At 48.1% G+C, this 20,607-nt stretch overlaps 1 protein-coding gene across 3 annotated transcripts in view; it reads right to left on the reverse strand.

Annotated features, from left to right (window-relative positions):
- Window positions 1-20,607, reverse strand: part of DNAAF3 (dynein axonemal assembly factor 3) — a 165,376-nt gene that overhangs the window by 39,293 nt on the left and 105,476 nt on the right. For all 3 annotated transcript variants that reach the window (XM_069200750.1, XM_069200751.1, XM_069200752.1), the window contains 3 exons: window positions 15,287-15,463; window positions 14,140-14,262; window positions 12,893-13,015 (listed from right to left, as the gene is read on the reverse strand). In XM_069200750.1, coding sequence (XP_069056851.1) covers window positions 12,893-13,015; window positions 14,140-14,262; window positions 15,287-15,463 — 423 coding nt within the window. The remainder of the gene's footprint in view (window positions 1-12,892; window positions 13,016-14,139; window positions 14,263-15,286; window positions 15,464-20,607) is intronic.

Below are 20,607 nucleotides of genomic sequence, written 5' to 3' on the forward strand. Positions count from 1 at the left end.
ACCTTATACCGGATCCAGACCAAGGGTCCCCCAAGCGGGTCGAGGGGGACACAGAGGGGGATACCTCCTCAGAGGAGGACCAGGACTCTGGACGTCCTTGGCGTCCAACTTCTAATGCGTCAGACCCGCCAGGAGATGAGGACTCCGAGTCGGAAATGTTTCAACCAGAGGATCTCTATCACCCTAGATCCTCAGAATGGCACCCGGATAAGAAGGTAGCGGACTAAGTTGCCAGCAAAATCCGCCAACCCCTAGAAAAGGAGGTCCGGGCCCGGTTGCGGGCGGAATGCCCTCGCCCTACGCTCCCGGATAGGGTAGCGGCAACCTCTGAGTTAGACCCCAAAATGTGCACTTTCTTTGGGAAATACGTTAAGGATCCCAAGAAGGGCATTGACTGTTCCTGGAGAGGGTGTCAGGACAAGTTATTGGATGTCCTTGGACCCCTCACGCAGATAATTCAGCTCGCTGAACACGCGAAGCGTAATAACACTCCCATGCCCAAGGATATCGTGGCAGGGTGGGCCCAGAGGGCGGTCTGCCTTTTAGGAAATGCTAACTGTGCACTTTCGGCGGAGAGGAGACGGTCCCTTTTAATAAAAATGTATCCCAAGTTAGGAGAACTCTCCAACTCAGAGGCTGGGGCGGTTGCCCAGGGGAACTTGTTTGGTGATCCTTTTGTAAAGGAATTGGGCAAGTTTGTGGCTACATTTTCAGCGCTGGATAAGGCGCAAAGCTCTATTAAGAAAATCTTCCCGGGGAAGGTTTTTGGCGGGGCCGGAAGAGGCAGGGGTCGCTCCTCCGGCTGAGCGTTCCAGCAAGGCCCCAGTGCCTACCCCGCCAGGAACAACGGATGGAGAGACGGCCGACAGGGCGCCTTCTTCCCCAACCGGGGTAGGGGCAAGAACAGAAGGAATGCCCGGGGTGGAGCTAACGCCCCCGGAGGTGCCAATGGTGAGTGTTACCCTTTTTTCCCCTCAAATTCTCGGGGGGAGGCTGCGTCATTTTGCGCACAAGTGCGCCCAACTAACATCAGACGCCTGGGTGTTGGAGACAGTGTCAGGTTTCCACATCGAGTTCTGGGGGACACCGGTTCAGGATTTCCCTCCGCGTCCCTTAGTATTCTCAGAGTCAGAAGCGGCTTTGAGAGACACAGAAGTTCAGGGACTTCTGCAAAAAGAGGCAACTTGCCTATCGACCATTCATCCCAAAGGCTTCGTGAGCAATCTTTTTCTTGTGGAGAAAAAAGACAAGGGATTCCGACCGGTCATCAATCTCAAGGCCTTCAACGACTGGGTCGTTTATTGACATTTCAAAATGGAGGGCATCCACATGCTCAGGGATCTCCTGTTGCATGGGGATTGGATGATCCGTTTGGACCTCAAGGATGCCTACCTTACGGTCCCAATCTTCCCTCCTCACCGCCGGTTCCTCCAGTTCATCTGGAAGAATCAGGTGTTCCAATTTACGTACCTCCCGTTCGGTCTGTCGTCGGCTCTGTGGTGCTTCACTAAGCTGCTCAAACTAGTAGTGGAGTACCTACGGTCTCGAGGGATCTGCCTGATCATTTACCTCGACGACATCCTTCTGATGGATCAATCACGCACGCGACTACTATCCAACGCGAACACAACTATTCAGCTCCTCCAGGACTTGGGGTTCGTAGTGAACTCGCAGAAATCGGAACTGCTTCCCTCGCAGTCCATGACATTTCTGGGGTTTCTCATCGATTCCCAGGCGGCCACCCTCAGTCTCCCGGGCTCGAAGATTACGAACATCAAGAAGGAGTTTTCCAAGGTCTTGAGACGAGACAGAATCTCGTTACGGCAGTTGGCCAGAGTGGTGGGACTCCTCTCATCTTCGATTCAGACCATCTTCACGGGGCCGCTCCACTACAGGGCCCTCCAACACCTCAAGGCTCATCACCTGCGACGCAGCCTCTCTTACTCCGAGCTAGTAGCTCTTCCCCAAGAGGCGTGGACAGAGATCCAGTGGTGGCTGGACCACATGGAGGCGTGGAACGGCAGGGCTATCTTCGGAACCTCGCCGGATCTGGTGATAGAGTCGGACGCCAGCAGTTATGGCTGGGGAGCTCGTTGTGGGGATGTCTCTTTCGGGGGACGCTGGACCCATCGGGAGCTCAACCTCCACATCAACTGTCTGGAACTCCTAGCGGGTTCTTTTGCGATCAGATCTCTTGTTTCATTCTCCTGAGAATGGACAACATTTCGGCAGTTCAGTACATAAACCGTCTGGGAGGTACTCGCTCGAGTGCTCTGGCGGAGTTGGCAAAGGATTTCTGGCACTTCTGCCTCCAGCGTCAAATCTCGGTGACGGCGGAATACATCCCGGGGTCCCAGAACACCCTGGTGGACTGGAACTCCAGATATCTGGAGGATCCCAGCATCTGCCGTCTGGACAGAGCGGTGTTTCTAGCTCTTCTGGATCGGTGGGGCCCCTGTTCAGTGGACCTCTTTGCGTCCAGATGGAATGCTCTGTTACCCCGGTACTTCAGCTGGCGCCCGGATCCCGGTGCAACGGCAGTGGACGCTTTTCTTCAGGACTGGGGTCAGGATCAGAATTATGCCTTTCCCCCCTTCCTCTTGATCCCAAGGGTGAGAGCACAGGTGCGTCGTCAAGGGGCGACAGTGATCTTGATCACCCCGCTTTGGCATTCACAGGTGTGGTTCCCCTCTCTGCTGGAGCTCTCCTGCGATCTTCCAATTGCGCTTCCGGTCAACCCGACAATTCTGTCAAGTCCAGAGGGACAAGCTCACCCGTTGGTCCTTCAGGGCCATCTCTCGCTAGTAGCTTGGAGGATTTCCGGGATCGTTGGACGGACCACAGACTTTCACAGGAGGCTGCGGGATTCATCAGACAGGCCTGGGCTCCAAGTACCTGTAAGAGGTACAGATCGGCCTGGAACCACTGGGCTCGTTAGTGCGTGGGAAGGCACGTCAATCCCTTGGGGGCCCATATTACGGATATGGATAAGTTACTTACCTGTAAATCCTAGTTCTCTTCCAGGGGTATCCTCATCAAAGTCATAAACATTGAATATTCCCGCCCTTATGCGGGGACCCCGGAGCATATATAAAATACACATATATTATCATGTGTAAAAACAGCAATGCAGGCTATAATCATAAACAGGCTAAAAATGCTTTATTTCTATGAAGTTGTTTTTTTTTTTTTCATATTATGAAATCACAATAGAGAATAAATATCTACCCAAACCCCTAAAACTGGGCTTAGGGAAGTAAGCAGCAGTAAACACTAGAGAAAAAGAGAAAAAAAAACTACATTGAAAAACCAATGGAGCATTCTTAGCCAATAGGCTGCATGCAGGTTAACACAGGAGAATCATAAAAACTTTGGCACCGTGCCTTTAAGACCCTGAGCACCTCCAGTATCCCACCATGCCTCAGGGGTGAAGGAAAGGTGACAGTTGGTTCACAGTTAGGTCAGTTCTTTTTTACGGTGACAATCTGTGTAACTGATTCAAAATACATTCTGTCCTGCACTTCTAGGAGACGTGCGTCCGGGGAGGAGGGTGGGTTGTTTATGACTTTGATGAGGATACCCCTGGAAGAGAACTAGCATATACAGGTAAGTAACTTATCCTTCTCTTCCAGGGGATCCTCATCAATAGTCATAAACATTGAATAGATTAGCAAGCCCATCCCTAAACTCTGCGGACTGTCCAATAGAAGTGCAGGAATAGATACGTATTATGCAAATATATTTCTCAGAGAGGCCTGCCCCACTTGGGCATCCGCTCTTGCATCTGAGTCTAAACAGTAATGTCTAGTAAACGTATGCACAGACTTCCATGTAGCAGCCTTACAAATCTCAGATATTGGAACATTGTTAAGGAGGGCAGCAGTAGCCGCTTTTCCCCTTGTGGAATGCGCTTTAGGCCTAGCTAGTAATTGTTTATTAGCCAGCTGGTAAGTATTAACAATACAAGAAACTATCCATCTTGATATCGTTCGTTTAGATGCTGCCTCTCCTGTCCTCAAATGACCATAATTTACAAACAAGCGGTTAGAATGTCTAATCGATTTTGTCTTATCCAGATAAAATTTCAGCACTCTTTTCAAGTCTAAGGAGTGCAATGCTTTCTCTGCCGGAGTCTCCAGATTGGGAAAGAAAGTCGGTAAAGATATAGTCTGATTGATATGGAATTCTGACACCACCTTCGGAAGGAAAGATGGGTGAGTTCGCAGAACCACTCTATTGTCATGAAAAACCGTGTACGGTTCTTTGGAAGACAAAGCCTGGATTTCGCAGACCCTCCTCGCTGAAGTAATGGCCACTAAAAAAGCCGTCTTCCACGTAAGGTGTTGTAAAGAGGCCTTATGTATAGGTTCAAAAGGAGGGCCCATAAGTTTTGACAATACTATGTTCAGTTCCCATGGAGGAGAAGGTCTCCGAATGGGCGGAAAAACTTTTTTCAAACCTTCTAAGAAATCCTTGACTACAGGTTTCGTAAAGAAGGATTCCTGAGAAGGTGACTTGCGATAGGCTGTAATGGCAGACAAATGTACCTTAATAGATGATACCTGCAGACCGGACTTTGCCAGATGAAGCAAATAGGACAGTATGACATCCTCCTGAGCCCGTATGGGATTCTGACCTTGTTGACAGCACCATATGTAGAGTCTCTTCCACTTAAAAGCGTAAGAACGCCGCGTGGAAGGTCGTTTGGACTCTTTCAAGATGTTCATGCACTCCTGTGAGAGCCCTAGGTGCCCATACTGCAGGAATTCAGGAGCCATGCTGTTAAGCTCAGAGAGGGTAGGTTGGGATGTAGAATCCTGCCCTCCATTCTGCTCAGAAGATCCGGTCTGCACAGCAGCCTCCTGTGAGGTTTTTCCGATAGGTTGAGGAGATCTGTGTACCAGAATTGACGGGGCCATTGTGGCGCTATGAGAATCATTCTGGTTCTGGATCTGTAAACTTTGTTGATCACTGCCGGTATGAGGGGAATCGGCGGAAAGGCGTAGAGAAAATATCCCTGACCAGTCGATCAACAGGGCATTCCCTCGAGATCCCGGACGGTAGAACCTGGATGCGAAGTCTGGGCATTTCTTGTTTACTTCGTCTGCGAAGAGATCCAGTTGAGGCCGACCCCATTGAGCGAAGATGTATTCGACGACTTCGCCGTGTAGGACCCAATCGTGTGCGTCCTCTAGGTGTCTGCTCAGGAAATCTGCTTTCGCGTTTTGTTGACCTGGCAGGTGAACCGCTGTAAGTGACATTCCTCTGGCCAGGAGCCAATGCCATATCGTTTGGGACTCTCGAGATAGGGGTAGGGATCTCGTCCCCCCCTGTTTGTTCAAATAATACATTGTGGTTGTATTGTCCGTTTGTATTAGGAGAGTTTTCCCCTGAATTAGTGGTATGAAAGACTTGAGAGCCAGATGGACCGCTCTGAGTTCTAGCAGATTGATGTGGTACTGCTTTTTCTTGTCTGACCACAGGCCCTGAGCTTGAAGGGGACCCAGATGAGCCCCCCATCCCTGAAGAGACGCATCCGTTACCAGAGTGTCGGATGGAACTACCTGGTGAAAGGGAGCACCTACTGACAGGTGAGGTCTGTGCATCCACCATTTCAATGACTGAAGTGCTACTGCCGGTAGTCGCACTCTGTCCTCCCAGCGACCTGTCCTTTGGCTCCAGTTGCTCTCCAATGCCTCTTGGAGGGGCCTCATGTGGAGTCTGGCATTTGGGAAAATAAAAATGCATGATGCCATGGAGCCCAGCAGCGATGTCACCCGACGTGCCGTAGGCGTGTTGGCTTTCAACAGGTCCTGACACTTCCTGTCTATTGAGGATAGTCGTTCCTCCGAAGGATACACTCTTTGGAGTTCTGTGTTTATTATAGCTCCCAGGTAGTGAAGGTTCTGTGTTGGAATCAAGGTTGACTTTGGTAATTGACCTGAAGACCTAGAGAATCGCAAACTCTGAGCACAATGTCCCGAAGGCTTCTCGCCTGCTCCGGAGAAGAAGCCTTCAGTAACCAGTCGTCTAGGTATGGGTAGATGAATATCTTTTGTTTTCGAAGCTGCGCCGCTACCACTGCCATACATTTCGAGAAGACGCGTGGGGCAGATTTTAGGCCAAATGGTAGAACTCTGAACTGATAATGCTGTAACGCTACTTGGAAGCGCAGGAATTTCCGATGTTTGGGAGCTATTAGGATGTGAAAATATGCATCCTGCAGGTCGATGGAGCACATCCAGTCTCCCTGATGTAGCTGAGGGAAAATCTGGTGAAGCGCTAGCATCGCGAACTTCTGTTTCCTTATGTATTTGTTCAGCAGCCGTAGGTCCAGAATTGGTCTGAAAACGCCCTCTCGACCCTTCTTCGCCACCAGAAAGTAACGGGAGTAAACCCCCTTTCCTCTGTGCGCAGGTGGAACCTTTTCTATGGCATTCTTTTGTAAGAGGGCGAGAGCCTCTTTGCGCAGCAGGATGAGATGAGATGGATTGCATTTGGTTGGTGGCAAGTGTGGTGGAGGCTGTTTGAAAAGAAGAAAGTAGCCATTTTCGACAATATTGAGCACCCATTTGTCTCTTGTGATAGAGTGCCACTCGTGAAGATAACCTGTAATACTTCCCCCCACCGGAGTGGTGTACAGTGTCGAGGGAAGTGAGATCTCATTGTTTGGCCAGCGCTTTCGGAGTGGACTGTTGAGGTCTACTTGACCCTCACTCCCTTGTGTTCCTTCGCTGAAAAAGAGGGTGTCCCTGCCGTTGCTGTGACCTTTGGGACCAGTGAGGGGTTTGAACCCTCTGCTGGAAAGGGCGCCTGTCATAAGGCCTATACCTCCACCTGAAATCTTTCTTCCTTTCCAGGCCCACTGCCCTCATGGTATCCACCTCAGTCTTCATGCGGGCCATTTCCTCGTCTGCATGGGCACCAAACAGCGAGTTCCCGGCGAATGGGAGATTCAGGATGCGTTGTTGTGCTTCCTGCTTTAAACCAGTGAGTCTCAGCCAGGAAGACCTCCTTGCACAGATTCCATGTGCGTACCCATGTGCAGCTAAATCCGCCCCATCTGCCGCCGCGGTGATAACCTGGTTGGATACCAGGCATCCCTCTTGCAGGATCTCTTGAAAATCTTGTCTGTCCTCTCTGGGCAATTTCTCGGTGAATCTATTGAGAGAGTCCCACAGAGAACGATCATACCTGCCCAGGAGTGCAGAAGCACTGGAGACTTTCATTGCCGAAGCCGCCGTACCGCACATCTTTCTCCCCAGAGAGTCTAGATGCCTGCTCTCTTTATCCGGGGGGACCGTGGATGATGATGCCACTGAGTGGGTCTTTCGGGCTGCGGCTAATATTACCGAGTCCGGTGGCGGATCCTTCCTGAGGAACAAAGGGTCCTGTTCGGGAGCCTTGTATTTTTTTAGAATCCTAGCCGGGGCAGATTTGAGGGTGGCTGGGGCCAGAAAAGTGTCCATGGTTGGCTGCAACAAACCAGGCACTAGAGGCAGCAGCTTTTTTGACGCTGATCTCTGTTGCAGAGTCTCAAAGATGACTGACGAGGAGGTAGATGGCTCTGGAACCTCTATGTTTAATTTCTGCGCTCCTCTTAACAGCACCTCGTTAAACGTGGTAATGTCATCCACCGGTGAGACCCTAGCAGGTGGAGAATCTGTTAGGGTGGGGGAGTAACGCCCGACAGATGATCCTGACGACGACCAAGAGGGTGATCTTCTTCGTGAACGAGACCTGGATCGTCGTTGAGAACGAGACCTGCTGCGAGACGCTGTAGCAGAGCGCCCAGGCCTCGCGGTCGGTTGACGAGGAGCAGAACGAGCCCGTCCTGCCCTTGCTGTCGGTGATGGCGTTCTTGGCAGGGAGGCAGTAGGCGAGTACATTCGCGAATACTGCGAATCCGGGGAGGCCGCTGGTCTGTTAAGGCTCTCTAGCCATCTTGGAGATAGATTGATGGGCGAAACATGCCCAGATGATGCCGCTCTTGAATGAGATGAGTCGCTCGGTATGGAGACCACTGGAGATGGTGCAGCCTTGTCTGGCGTGGGGCGATGTTCTACTCCCTGCGGGACAGGTAAAACCTGTGTCGACGTCGAAGGGCGCCCCACCGGTTGCTCTTGCCTCGACGTTGAGTGTCTCGACGTAGAGTGTCTTGACGTAGAGTGTCTCGACGTAGAGTGTCTCGACGTAGAGTGTCTCGACGTAGAGTGTCTCGACGTAGAGTGTCTCGACGTCGAACGGCGATCTTTGGACCTCGACCTGCTCGCCGTCGTGTGCCTCGACGTGGAGCGGTGCGAGGCCGACGGCGGATGTCTCTCATGCCGTCGTGGCGGTTTCGACGTCGTGTCTCTTGACGTCGGGGGCGCACAGCCTTTGGCGGCGACCGGGCACGCCGGCGATGGCTCGACGTCGATCGGCGGGCTGCCGTCGACGGAGACCTGCCCCTGCGATGGTGTTCCCTCGACGCCGGGTGTGTCGCCGTCGACGGCGATCTATGCCGGTGAGACGGTGGTAGCGACGACGTCGACGGGGAACAAACAGGTACTTTCCTACCTGCTGACGTCGACCTAGCCATTCTCTCCTGAGAATGGCCTGCTGGTTGTCTGGGAAGTGAAGTGGACGATGTTTTCTGCCTCTCATGAAGCCCATGTAGCCTGATCTTTTCTCTGTCCTTCAGAGTCCTCTTTGACATATTCTTGCAGTGCTTACAAGTGTCAGGGCAGTGACTCTGAGGCAGGCACACAATACACAGAGAGTGTGGGTCTGACTGGGCCTTCTTCTTCCCACAAGAAGGGCATTTGACAAAAAGTGAAGGGATTTTTCTGTCAGGAAAAAACTGCCAAGCTCAGACAAAGATGTTATCTGTCGAATGAGAAAGGAAAAAAACGCTTTTTTAAAGGATTTTTCTGAGAAAAACTCAGAAAAACTGAGAGCTCAATGCTCCAGGATCCTCTCAGAAGAAGCCGGAAAAAAGAACTGACCTAACTGTGAACCAACTGTCACCTTTCCTTCACCCCTGAGGCATGGTGGGATACTGGAGGTGCTCAGGGTCTTAAAGGCACGGTGCCAAAGTTTTTATGATTCTCCTGTGTTAACCTGCATGCAGCCTATTGGCTAAGAATGCTCCATTGGTTTTTCAATGTAGTTTTTTTTTCTCTTTTTCTCTAGTGTTTACTGCTGCTTACTTCCCTAAGCCCAGTTTTAGGGGTTTGGGTAGATATTTATTCTCTATTGTGATTTCATAATATGAAAAAAAAAAAAAATACCTCATAGAAATAAAGCATTTTTAGCCTGTTTATGATTATAGCCTGCATTGCTGTTTTTACACACAATAATATATGTGTATTTTATATATGCTCCGGGGTCCCCGCACAAGGGCGGGAATATTCAATGTTTATGACTATTGATGAGGATCCCCTGAAAGAGAACATAAATTTTTTGGCCGATCTTGCGGCGTCCGGTCTGTCCTATTGCACGATCATCTCGGTCCGATCTGCGATATCTGCGGGTCACCCCCCAGTTAATAAGTGCCCGGTGGGGGAGCACCGGTGGGTGTGCAAACTCCTGAAAGGCATTAGACTGACCAGACCTACTGAACCCAGGTATTCGTCCCTATGGGATGTCAACCAGGTTTTGCGTCTATTGACCTGCTGGCCGGACAATCAGTACCTCTCACGGAAGCAGTTATCAGTTAAACTGGCTACTCTGCTATGCCTCATCTCGTGTAAACGAGTCTCAGACGTTAGGGCTCCGGATATTTCCGCTAGAGTACCTCCAGACGGAGTGACCTTCATGATTTCACGACGGACAAAGTGTAATACCAGGTCGGTAACCTATCCAGCGTTTGAGTGTACTCCCAAATTGTGTGTGGTACGATGCCTAAAGATTTATGAGGATGTGACAGCAGAACTCCTCCCACCGGGGGAGAGGCAATTGCTCATCTCAATTAAGAAGCCCTTCAGGGCGGTTTCCTCCCCCTCCATTGCCCGGTGGGTCAAATGGATATTGACGGAAGCGGGCATCAATGTTCAGGTCTTTGGAGCTCACTCCACCCGGGGCGCTATGGCATCCAAAGCAGTCCAGGTAGGGGGAAGACTAGACGACATTATGAACGCGGCTGACTGGTCGTCAGAGTCGACGTTTAAAAAGTTCTACTTTAAGCCTATTCATGAGGCCGCTTCATTAGTGGTAAGTAAGCTTTGAACATGCATAATCCTCGCCTCCGGTCCTGACATAGAATGAGAAATTTCCTAGCTAGCGAGAAGGAAAGTTTCAATTCTATTAAGGACACGGAGGCGAGGATTATTTCACCCGACATCACAGGCATGCCGCCCGCCCACGATGAATTCACCGGATTGGGAGGTGGTATTCATATATTTTTCTTGAATTGAGACTGTGATATTTGGCACTGTATGCTTTCTAACCGATCTATGATGTTGCAATCTTGGTATTCGATCCATGGATGGGATGGGAGTTCCGATGGTTGTTTTACTTACCTCTTACACTTGGAAAGTATAGTTGCTGATCTCAGTGTTCACATTTATTCCTAGGAACGGAGGCTACATCTACCTAGCGACAATCTAACTTCAGTTCGCAGTGAAGTCAAGGATGGACGTCATCGTGATGGCATATTTATACGGACAGCCAGATAGCAGTGTGATTGGACATTGGTTACCATGGGGGTGTGGTCCCATGGGTATTGTAGTTGTTTTTTTGTTGAACTGTGAACCTGCTGTTAATAAAAACTGAAGAAAGATGATGCATAATCCTCGCCTCCGTGTCCTTAATAGAATTGAAACTTTCCTTCTCGCTAGCTAGGACATTTCTCAGTCATATTAACAAGGGAATCTGGCCCTTGCTTCTAAGCTAAATATGAACAAGTTGTATTTGTCTCACTGGACGCACAATTTCAAACTCGCTTTTACTTTTAATAGGCATCTCTTGCCATATTAACAACATGTCAACACTCCTCGACTATGACTGAATGCACACCAGGCAACATCACTACAATTGCAGCTTTTAAACAAGAGAACCCTCGCCCTCTCGTCTTTGTAATGCATGGAAACGAACCAATGTCTTAACAAATATCCCAGTCTCATTACTGCTTTCTACTAGATTCAATTACAGCTAAGCAAATATTCATGTTGTTTTTCTCAATGAAGTAATTTCAGTGTCGATGTTCATTTCCATTCCATGCAAATTAGAGCACAAAGACTGGCTTCGTCCATCTTATTTTTCTTTACAAAACAAAACAATACCTTTTTCTTCAGCCTGTTTGGAGCCCTGGAATTAGTTTTTTGGGGGTTTGAGGTGAGTTCTTTTGGATGATACAGAGTAGGTCTATGATGATGGAGGGATTCCCTCTTTACTTCGCGCAGGAGGCTGCAGGGGGTGGGAACCGGCACTCGTTTTTGGGAACCAGGACTCATTTTCCAGCCTCAGAGTTTGACCCAGAGCAAGAGAGAGAAAAAAGGAGAAAAGGGGGAAAGGTGGAAGAAGATAAGGACAGCAAAACATGGACAAACAGGAATAGCAGGATGAAAAAGAACCTGCAGCAAAGGGATAAAGAAACAGGAAGCAAAGGTGGTGGAAGAAATGTGTGAAGTGGAATCAGACAATGCAGTCTTGGTACTCACCAAACCTGACATTCAGCAGCATCACTGATGGCTCCTAAGAAACATCTGGGCACCTACACTCATCTTCTCTTTTAAATAAAATAAGCACCTGCCGTAGGGGCTTATGAGGAAGATAGAAGATGAGGCAGAGAAGCCTAAATCAGGATGGAGTCGTTGACGGAACAGTATTGATTAGTAAATTGTGTGTGGTGGGCTGAACTTCTGAAATGGCAGTAGGTAGACTGAGGATCACAAGTCATGGACGAGGTCTTTGTTAGACTTGAATGCTGGAATAACGGAGCCTGTTACGTCATCATAATAGGTAGACCTGTGTGTGAATTTTAGCTTTGTAAGGATGTTACCTTCTACAGGTCAGTGGAAGACCTGAGTGTGGACTGAATATTTGAAATGGCAATATTCTGTACAGGTCATGCTCATGAGCACTTTGTGTCTTAGTCCTGGATTAGCAGTACATGTGTGTGTGTCCTAGTTGTGGAACGGTGGTACCCACAATACGTCCATACCAGCGGGCCATCGGCTTACAGGTGTAAGCTCTGAAATGGCAGTATGCTCTTCTGGTCATTACCATGGACAGGACTTTCTACGGGTCTTCATTCTGGAATGGCATTGCATTCTACAGGCCAAGGCCAAAGTGTGGGTCTTAGCTCTGGAATGCACTACATTCTAAAGGCCAGGCTTGTGAACCGATGAGATGTGGTAAAGGGCATGTACTAGCATTGGAGAGTAACACGAAGCTGGAAGCGCAAAAAGGTAAGCTTTAGTGCCTTTCTCAAACTTCAAATAAAGTAGGAAGCTGGTCCACAGCATAGAAGACCCTTGTGAAAATACTGCAGAAGAGAAAAGAGAGTAGCTGAAAGTGCAAACATTTCAATTCTGTCTGGAGGAGACTGGGCACAATCCTGCACTGGAAGTGGTTGGTCACTTATAGCATTTATAGAGGATTTGGGCATTACTTCAACTCGAAAGGGGAGACAGTGAAGACTTTTGAGGATGTACGAGATGGGATTTCTATTTTCAGTTCACCAGTAATCAGTTCAGCAGTGACACCTGGCAACTTTTGTACGTTAATGAGAAGGTACTTAGGATGGACAGCACTCGGCTATACAATAGTTGTATTGATCAGGCAGCTAATCGTGGGATAATGTAGATTAAACAGAATAAAGAGGAGGATGCCAGCTTGGAGAACGTGGAAGGGCAAGCAGAGAAGAGGCAAAAAGAAAAAAGTGCATGTAGGATATATAAGTAATTACCTTTGTGTGTACACCATTGGCTGTTTTCATTAAGCTTTTATCTTCAGACTCGGTTCCATAGGCTATGTATGGTCCAGTGGCAATGTCACCCCAATATCCCCGAGCAGGAACCTTCTCGCCTTTCTATACAAGAGAAATACATATATATCACTGAGAATGTACAGAATATCTCCAGTTGTCTTTATATATTGCTAGGGAGTCCATCACTGTATGATATTGGTCTGTAGATATGGAGCTTTGGTAACAAAGCATCCCTTAGGTGGGATTTCAAGTATGGAATGCAGGTGACTCTGAAATTGGACTGTTAGATGATCAATACGCTTTGTACTGTGACTGTAAACATGCCGCCTGTGATTGCACTCCTCTGAAACAGCTTTCTGAATATAGAGGGCTAGTGATTGACCTGCCACAGAATGGATATGTAAATGTAGGAACTTGTTGCCTGAAATCCCGAAATAGGCTGCTATGTGCTCTAAACTGGACTAATATATACACACAGGGAGCTGCAGACCAAGCTACTCTACGAAGAGCTGCTGGGCGTTGGCAGCTTTCATCCACCCACTTCTTGAATGGACCAGTAAATACAGGGAGCAGGAGACCAAGCTCCAAAAAGTTTAGTCTTGTAATCAAGGAGCACGTATGTCCAAGGTTCTCTGAGATGTGTATGTTATGATGATAAACTCGTGACCAGATATGGGACTAAATATTTGCTGGTGGTGACCAAATGCCTTTAGCATGAGCCTCAAAATATGGGAGGTTGGTGACCGACCTCTTGTAAAAAGGAATGGAACTTGAGGAAACTGGTCACAGGGCACTCCGGAGAAGGGGCTGTGAATTTAAGGGGCTGGTAAATAAGTACATCTACAATGGACTTCTTTATACAGGGAGCAAGCGACTGAGCTTCTTTGTGATGGGATGTGGCACATCAGAACTAGATGACTGAACTCCTTTGAGGTTATTTGTTAATTAGGAGTAACTGGTGACTGAACTCCTCTTAGATGGACTTCTGACTATGGATAGGGGATGACTGGGTACCTTTGTGCAGATTGGGTGGATAAAGACAGTTTTGCTATGGCTAGCTAGTTGATAAGGAGAGCTGGTGACAGCTCTACTGTGGTGAGCGAAGGCTTATAAATGTGAGGAGCTGGCAACCAGACTCCTCAACAGTGGGCTCGTGTGTATGGGGAACCTATGGCCAAGTCACTGTCTGATGGGCGCTTACTACTGACAATTAATATCATACTCACAAGTTTCAGAAGTAGACCAGAGGCCAGCGAGTTGTTGGGAAAGTCATAGATTCCTTCTCGGAGTTCAAAAGCCGCTCCTTTCTCCCGCCACCTGCAATATTCTTGCCTACTGATCACGCCAGCCTAGAAACAGAGATTCACATGGTTACATCATGTGGTATTAATCACACAATCTGGCAACAGACATCCCTGGGATTGCCGATGCATGAGTCTGAAATGTTTATCTAGACTGGTGAATCAGCAGTCACAAGATTTCCTCTATCCATCGGCGGCCCACTGGATGATGCAGAAATTGGCTGACAACACGAAATAAATGCTGGACGGCTTGCAAAATATCAACGCAGTTAAAGTGGGCTGAAGCATTAATAAAAAAGAGTCAGGTGGAATAACAAAAGTATAAAGTCGGTTTCATTATGAGGCCCTGGATATGAAATAGACAACTGTTTCATTTATGTACCTGTTTCAGTCTGGATCTGCCCAGCTTGAATGTATTCATCGCCGATCAGATTGTACAAATTGTACCCTTGTTCAAACAGGCATAAATGCTCAATATCTTCGTCAGGACCCTGCTGAACAGGATGCCTGTACTACACCGCAGTGAGTCAACCATTTCAGAGTAACACCTACCCAATACATCAGCCTGTCTTGGCTGCAAAATGAGCAGTGAGATGCCATCTCAACTCATACTCTGCAGAGTGAGTTAGACATTTTAGATTAAAACTTGAACAATGAGTTTGGACTCGAACTAAAGTCTTCTCTTCGATTTCAACATCTTAAATCAAACTTGTACAAGGTGTGGTCATTCTAGAATTAATTCTGGAAACTGGGCCAGCCACCTTAGAGCAATCATAGCATAGTGAGCCTCCGATTCTAGATTTAACTCTGCAAAATAACTTTACCAATATGCCATAAACTCTACGGAGTAAGTTGTCTAATCATGTTACAATATTCACAGTAAGACAGTTATTTTAAGAGCACACTCTGCAGAATGTGCTAACCAGGTTGGGGTATTTTCAGTATACTGGGGTGTCTGGAATTTATTAACAGTCCTGCATCAATGTTACATCTTGGTGCAATCAGTCAAGTGGTTTTCACAGTGAGCTTCCATGTCTTCCAATCTGCCATGTCTGCAGATGGCATGACTCACCCCTCGGTCATGTAGCTTCATCGTCAAGTCCCAGTCGTAGGCTCCTCTTCTGGAGTCGTACCGTGTGCCAAGATACTGCCTGTTTCTTAAATCCCACATCTTGTCGATCTGGAAGACCTTGGGATCTGGACTCCTCCAAAATTTAAAGATGCCTTCCAGCTGATCTCGCTCTTTAAACTTTGAATATAATAAAGAAGTGGACAAAACAATACATACTCTAGTGAATGAGAAGGATGAATGCAGATCCTAATAAATGTACATTAGTAGCACAGGAGAATCTGAAAACTATACTTCCCTCGCTCTACCTGCATCGTCAGACGTTGCTTCCTATAATGAATTGACAGCCCACGGGGCAAGAAGGCATACATGGATCCCTTAGTGCTGTGACTATTCAATTAATTAATCTCATGTGCAACCCTGAAACTCCCTCACAATCTCAGACCTTACTGTGAATGAACAGTGCAGCTCTCCTAAAAGCTAACAGCTGTATGAAATAAAACTTCCTAATGGTTGAAAGATAACATTCTTCAAGAAATACAGGAGCAGAAGTGTCTTGTTCTACGGGTATAGTAGTTTAGCACTAAAATAGGAAATGTGGGAAACCAAGTTCTCTTGAGCCACAAAGACGTACATTGTATAAAGACCACTCCTGTTACAGTTGAACACACACCTATCACCCATTCACAACACAAAATGGTGGCCCGCGGCTACCATTCAGGACATGTGCTTAATGTTTTTAGGTTTATTAAGCTAACAGTGTAGGAAGCTGGCTCTGTATCTACTATATCAAAGTGAGATATAGTGTGCACAGAGTCCGGGGGTTCCCCTGAGGCTTAACAGAGGATAAAGAAGATAATACTAATGCTCTCTTTTGTGGTAGTGTGGTCGAGCAGTAGGCTTATCAGAGGGTAATGTAAAGCATTTGTTGTACACACACAGACAATAGAAGAAGTACACACTCAATGACAACTCCAGACCAATTGTATTTAAATATAATTTTTTTTTGTTGTTAATTTAGTTGTAGAACCACGAGATTCAAGTTGCAGGTAAGTACATAAATAAATATTTCACATATATATCAATACCACTTTGATTGGAATTGGTAAGTTGTACAGTTTTTGAATAAATATCAATAATCTATTTTAAAAGCTGACAGTGGAATTTTCAGAACAGTTCCTGGGGGGAAGAAAAGTTAGTACGTTTTACAGGTAAGTACAAGACTTACAGTTCCAGTCCCTGGGGTTAGGAAGTCCACACTTTGGGGTTCAAGTTAACCTCAAACACCCACCACCAGCAACACAGGGCCAGCTGAGTGCAGAGGTCAAAGGTGAGGCAAATTTAACATGGTCTGGGGGTACCCGGAATCAGGTCTGCTTGCAGGTAAGTACCCGCGTCTTCGGAGGGCAGACCTGGGGGGCGTAGAGGACCCTGGGGGATGAGTGGGGTGGGGGCTAATTGGTCAGCACCAAACACACACCCTCAGCGGTGCAGGGGCGGACGGGTGCAGGGTGCAAATACAGCGTCAGGCTCCCAATGCTTGCCTGTGAGGGGACCCCGGGGGTCACCTAGAATGCAGGCTGGTTCCAGGGGGTCGTTCCAAAAAACCACAGGCTGGACAAGTAGGATGGCCGCCTGCTGAATGTTGCTGCACTGGAGGTCAGGTTCCCCAAGGCCAGGGGGCTATGGGTGCAGTGTACTTTTTGCCATCGGTTATCTTCGTTCAGTGTTGTCGTGGTCAGGGGGGGGGTCCTCTGGATTCACACTGCAGGCGTTGTCATGGAGGACAGGAGGAGTCAAACCAGGGTGGGCACTTGCTCAGAATCGCTGGGGATCCTCCCGAGTCGATTGGGCCACCTGGACACGCGGGCCATGGGCATCAGGTGCAGAGTGATCCTGGACTCGCGGATCCATGGATGCTCTGGAGTCCTTAAGTGTTGTTTCTTCTTGAACATGGCCGCTGTCCACAGGAGTTCTTGCTCCTCTGTGGTGCAGGCAGTCCTCTGGAGGCTTGGCAGAGGTCGCTGGACCCACAAGACGCTTCGCCTTCTTTTGCAGGGCTTTTGAAGCAGGAGACAGACTCGGAGGGCTAGGAACAAGTCAGTTTTTGTCTTCTTTCTTCTCTGCTGGGGTTTCAGCTTAGCAGTCCTTCTTTCTTCTTTTGAGATCACCAGAAATCTGCCAACTTAGGTTCAGGGGAGCCCTTAAATCCTGGATTTAGGGGTGTTACAGGGGCCAGAGGGCAGAAGCCAATGGCTACTGTCCCAGAGGGTGGCTACACCCTTCCTGTGTCCAGTCCCTCTGGGGAGAGGGACACAGACCTAAACCTATTGGTCCCTGTCCTCCAAACTAAGATGGAGGATTTTGCAAAGTGGAGGGGGGTCACGTCAGCTCTGGACACTTTAGGGGTGGTCCCAGCCGAGGTGGTGACTCCTTCCTGATTTCCCTAATTTTCCTGCCAGACTTGATCCCAAAAGTGGGACTTTGTCCGGGGGTGGGCATTGCCACTAGCTGGAGTGCCCTGGGGCACTGTAACAAGAGGCTTGAGCCTTTGAGGCTCACCGCCAGGTGTTTCAGTTCCTGCAGGGTGGAGGTGTGAAGCACCTTCACCCAGTGCAGGCTTGGTTTCTGGCCACCAAGAGCTCAAAGGCTCTCATCCCATGTGGCCAGACACTTGTCTCTTAGTGGCAGGCTGGCACAGCCCAGTAAGTCTTTTACCCTGCACTAAAGGATTGGGTAAAATACAGGGGGCATCTCCAGGATGCCCTCTGGGTGTATTGTTCAATAAATCAAACACTGGCATCAGTGTGGGTTTAGTGTGCTGAGAGTTTTGATACTAAACTTCTCAGTATTCAGTGAAGCCATTATGGAGATGTGGAGTTCGTAGTGACAAACTTCCAGACCATATACTCAATATGGCTACACTGCACTTACAGTGTCTACGAATGGACTTCAACACTGTAGGGGCATATTGCTCATGCAGCTATGCCCTCACCTGTCGTATAGTTCACTGTATGTTAGGGCTGTAAGGCCTGCTAGAGGGGTGACTTACCTATGCCACAGGCTGTGGTTTATGGGCATGGCACCCTGAGAAGGGTGCCATGTCGACTTTGCCTTTTTCTCCCCACTAGCACACACAAGCTGCAAAGGCAGTGTGCATGTGCTTTGTGAGGGGTCCCCCCAGGGTGGCATAATACATGGTGCAGCCCTTGGGGACCTTCCCTGGCCACAGGGCCCTTGGTACCCTGGGTACCTTTTACAAGGGACTTATCTGGGTGCCAGGGGTGTGTCAATTGTGTGAACAAAGGTACAGATTTTGGGAAAGAACACTGGTGCTGGGGCCTGGTTAGCAGGATCTCAGCACACTCTCAGTCAAAGTTGGCATCAATATCAGGCAAAAAGTGGGGGGTAACCATGCCAACAAGGGCACTTTCCTAAATAGGAACAATGCAATTAAGACACAGGACCCCCAGTATTACAGGTCTCCATCTCATGCATAGCTTAAAAGACATATTGCAGTTTCAGGGCCCTGGATGACATGTAAAATTCACCTACAAATCATAAAAATAGTACACATTGATGTAGGACCCACCATAAAAAACGCAGACTCTCTGTCCGTTACAACCGCTACTACTGTTACCCAACTCAGCACTTAACGGTTGCGCTTTACCATCCTTGTAACAAAGGTTGTATCGGTACCAGCAAGATTCATAACCCTCTCTAGGGATGGCATTAACCAACAGAGCCAACTTCATGGCTTCCTAAAGTCGAAACTTCCCCTATGACGATTCTTAAGGAGTTCCCGTTAGTATAATGTTCCAATTACGGGGAACATTACTTGTTCCTTAGCAAAGATAAAATAAAAAGCTGCTTTTACAGTGGTTAGAAAAAAAACTACAAATAGCTCCTTTGCGCAAAGCTTAGCGGAGGGGTACATGTATCGCTGATCCCTGTAGGGTCCCTACAACGATCCCGGGTGAAACTATTAGCATGCGAGACATTCACCAATATAGGATGTAGTACTATGATAAATATGTGCATATTTATCGAGATAAACCTGCAGGATATGGAGCAAGGGAGGGCCAAATGCAAATTCACTGAGATGAATATGTATTCAGTGCAGCTCGAACGGCAATCGAGGACGATCCACTTGAATATAATGCAGGTAAGCAGTAAGCATGTTTCAAAAGTTCAGTCTTTACATGTATTGACACCCTGAACAGAGGAGCTGCCTACGTCAGTAAAACGGGGGTCCAGCATTCATGTTAGATGTGGGTGGGGTTGGGGCCGTGGGTGTATGCTCATACCTGTGCACCCCCAGACCTGCGTGTAAGCCTCTGTGTAATACTGTAAAGACCTCAATGATTGGATCCCCGCATTTTATGAAACGTGTGTTTTTCTAACGCTTACACTTTTTTGAATATTTTTTACACAAGAGAATTGGTTAAGCAGAAAATCTGCGGCGGGAATTGTGAAAATAGTTTCATGACGCAGCTTAATGTGTGGCAAAAGTATTTTTTTATTTTTGCTGTTTTATATACCGCGAACTCAACCCCGAAGGTATTGGATCGCTTTACATAAGCACCAGTTAGCTTACACAAGGACACATTCCTGTTGTGGTAGGCACGGGAAGATTAGGCGATTTGCCCCGAATCACAGGCTGTTGAGCCCTCGCTGAGGCTCGAACCTGGTTCTCCAGCTCGGCAGCTCAGGCCCTTACCCACAACCTCTCACATGATTTGGGAACATGCACATGCAAAACGGTGAGTGATTATTGCACAGATCTTTTGCACACGAGGGTATTCCTCAGTTACAATTTAATGAGCATGGCCACCAGTATTAGTCGCAGAGCCAATGCCAAGCGATTACCGCGTGCCACGAGCCGAGATGAGCCATGGCGCCCGGGCCTAGCTGCGGTCGAGTCGCTGTCTGGTGGGTGAAAACGAATCCCGTTGGAGTGGAGGCAAAGGACACCGTTTACTTACTGCGCTCACTGACGTGAGCCTATAGCTACAAGTGGTAAGTAAATACCACATTATTACTATCATTATGTAGCGATTCCTCGGCTGCAGTCCCCGCCATTTCATCCCAGGGAAACCAAATTACTGCACAAAACACACCGCACTAGCACATAATCTTTACAAAAGCAGTTGGAGAAAGAGAATTACCTGATCTAGTGTCTTACAATCTCATCATTTTTAAAACAATATCAGCTTCTGGGCCCAGTGCAGCAGAAGTCGACCGCTGAGGATTGAAAACAAAATAAAACCGGTGGAATTGGATTCTGGGCCTTTGAAATGCGTGGAAGAGCGAGGGGGCGGGTT

Source organism: Pleurodeles waltl, chromosome 7 (assembly GCF_031143425.1).
Source record: "Pleurodeles waltl isolate 20211129_DDA chromosome 7, aPleWal1.hap1.20221129, whole genome shotgun sequence".
NCBI lineage: Eukaryota > Metazoa > Chordata > Amphibia > Caudata > Salamandridae > Pleurodeles > Pleurodeles waltl.